The sequence below is a fragment of the Penaeus vannamei genome, chromosome 40 (genome assembly GCF_042767895.1).
Source record: "Penaeus vannamei isolate JL-2024 chromosome 40, ASM4276789v1, whole genome shotgun sequence".
Lineage (NCBI taxonomy): Eukaryota > Metazoa > Arthropoda > Malacostraca > Decapoda > Penaeidae > Penaeus > Penaeus vannamei.
In genome coordinates, this window is record NC_091588.1 from 13,606,415 (window position 1) to 13,608,914 (window position 2,500).

The 2,500-nt window shown below is 36.7% G+C and overlaps 1 protein-coding gene across 5 annotated transcripts in view; it reads left to right on the plus strand.

Moving 5' to 3' along the window:
• LanA (laminin subunit alpha) overlaps positions 1-2,500 on the plus strand; it is a 105,563-nt gene that overhangs the window by 74,016 nt on the left and 29,047 nt on the right. For all 5 annotated transcript variants that reach the window (XM_070117421.1, XM_070117422.1, XM_070117424.1 and 2 more), the window contains 7 exons: positions 1-113; positions 298-466; positions 884-1,039; positions 1,156-1,380; positions 1,628-1,847; positions 2,080-2,179; positions 2,335-2,500. The exon at positions 1-113 is cut by the window's left edge and continues 181 nt beyond it; the exon at positions 2,335-2,500 is cut by the window's right edge and continues 76 nt beyond it. In XM_070117421.1, the coding sequence (XP_069973522.1) occupies positions 1-113; positions 298-466; positions 884-1,039; positions 1,156-1,380; positions 1,628-1,847; positions 2,080-2,179; positions 2,335-2,500 (1,149 nt within the window). The remainder of the gene's footprint in view (positions 114-297; positions 467-883; positions 1,040-1,155; positions 1,381-1,627; positions 1,848-2,079; positions 2,180-2,334) is intronic.

The following is a 2,500-nucleotide window of genomic DNA, read 5'->3' on the forward strand; positions in this document are numbered from 1 at the left end:
ACTTCTTTCTATGGCCATGTGGAAGACTTCAGGCTCAGTGATCGTCCTATTGGTTTGTGGAACTTCATGTCTAATGGCACCAACAACGTTCAACAACATGGTGCTCTGGAAAGGTACATAGGAGTCTGTGAGGTGTCTTACACTAAGATTTATTCTTCATTTTTCTGTTTCCATGGCTTATTAGAGTATTATGTGCTTTGTTAGTTTTTGTTTCTTTGTGAAAATTCAACATTTTGTTAAGAAAATATGATGGGAAGAATATTCCAGAAAACAATTTATTTTGTTTGTTTTTTTCAGAGATCGTCTTGTAGACTTAGTTCCTCCAACTGGACTAAGATTTGATGGTAATGGATATGCAGCCATGGACACACGCAATGGCTACAGATTCAAGAAGAAGTTTGATCTGCAGCTTGACTTTAAGACATATGCAGAAGATGGCATCCTCTTCTTCATTACTGGTGCTGAAGTACGTATAATGTATAATGGACTAACATTGTGAATGTGAATGAAAAAGTTAGAAATTCGTCCAACATGTAAATGTATCAAAATAACAATTAAAAAATGCTATATTAAATTTAAGAGAGAAATATACACAATTGCATAGCAATCATGTCATGATTACAATAATAGCTTTAATGGTACAGTCTTTATGTTTGTTAGAATAATCACTAATACTATTATCATTCCATCGGTGACAGTGATGGCTGTAGGTGTCATGATGTAACTGCCCACGACATGTAAATAAGTCGTGACTCGCAGCGGATGGGCCGGCTGTAACGAGTTTAGGCCTAGCCACAAAGTCTAGACTGTTGCATAATATTACATCACAAATAAATCAGGCACCATCACCGTAGGGTTAATAATGTTTATCTGACATTTTCAGAATCAGTACATAGCTGTTACCATGGAAGAAGGCCATGTGCTGTTCCAATTCAACCTTGGAACAGGAGTGGCCACAATGAGGTCAGAGGAGACCTATCAGGATGGAGAGTGGCACCATGTGGAAGTTGCAAGAGAACAGAATAGAGGCATCATGAAGGTCAGAGACAGTATTATCATCATCAAATTTTGGTATTGATCAATGAGGCTAAATTCAGTTGCATTGACATATGATAAACATCTTACTATATTTCATTTTTTTTTTTTTTTTTTCAGGTTGATGGAAAGGGAGTCCAAGGAGAATCCCCAGGCAGTGCAAGGCTTTTCACAGAAGTCCCACAGAGAATGTACTTTGGAGGATTGCCTGGTGAACATGAATTTATAGATACGACAAATGATGATTTTGATGGGTGTATCGATCATATAGTCATGTCTTCTGTAGCTGTAGACCTTTCTAAGAGTACAGAAACATTGAGTACAGCACCTGGATGCCCAGTTAAGGTAACTATTACTGGTAATAGCATTATTTTGATAATTGTATAGCATAAGAATGAAGTTCCCAGTATTATTAGTAACATTATATGTTCTCTTAAATTGTCTTTTTTAAAATATTTTTTTTCTTTTTTATTACATATGAATTAATTGATGCTGCAAAGTTCTGCTGATGCTTTGCTTTCCATCTAGTGACACCTGAAGTACACTGTGGCACAGCAAAATAAAGTGTACATGATTTGATGAACAATTTCAGGTGGCCAGCATAGTATCCTTTGAAAAGATGGCTCCAGGCTATGTGAAGCACACTAGTCCTGATGGAACCGGCCTACAGCTCACCTTCAAATTCAAGACAGATCAGCCAGATGGTCTCATTTTCTATACAACGACAAGGAATCAAGACAGTTATGTCTCTTTGTCACTGGCAGAAAGTGCTCTCATTTTGAGAGCTGCTCCAGGTGGAGAGCTTAGCACAGGTATGGCTTTTTTTACTTGTACAAGTTTTACTGATGTTAGAAAGTATATTCAATGGAATAAAAAAATATATTAAAATACAGATTTCATGTAGAATGAAAACTTTATGCTTGGAAATAAGGGTAAGTAATAATTTTTGTTTGTTTCAGAATTTAAAGGAAAAGGGAGCCATGAGCTTTTTGAAATACCAGTTATGGGTGTAAGCACTTATTTGATTTGCTATCATTTTTGCAGGGTCCTACAATAAATATAATGACAGTGAATGGCATGTTGTCAATGCTATTCGTGAACATAACCAGCTTCGCCTCCATGTTGATGACTTCGAAGATTTCAAGTTTGTTGGGTTCCAGTTATGATAAACATTTGAAAAATATGCATTTGTTACACATTATTTAGGTTGATTTTAGTTTGTTATCAGTTAATATAACAAAAAGCCACAAGTGATGTATGTGGTCTGTACTAGCTTAAGTGTAATTTTTTTCTCTGCAGAGTGTCAGTTGCACAACCAGCAGTACCATTTGATGGACCTGTGTTCTTTGGTGGAGTACCAGATGAGTACAATATTGCAGCTGCTGCATCAGCCACAGACACTAACTTCTTTGGCTGCATTGGTGATGTCACTCTCAACAGCAAGATTGTGAACTTTGCAGAGAGC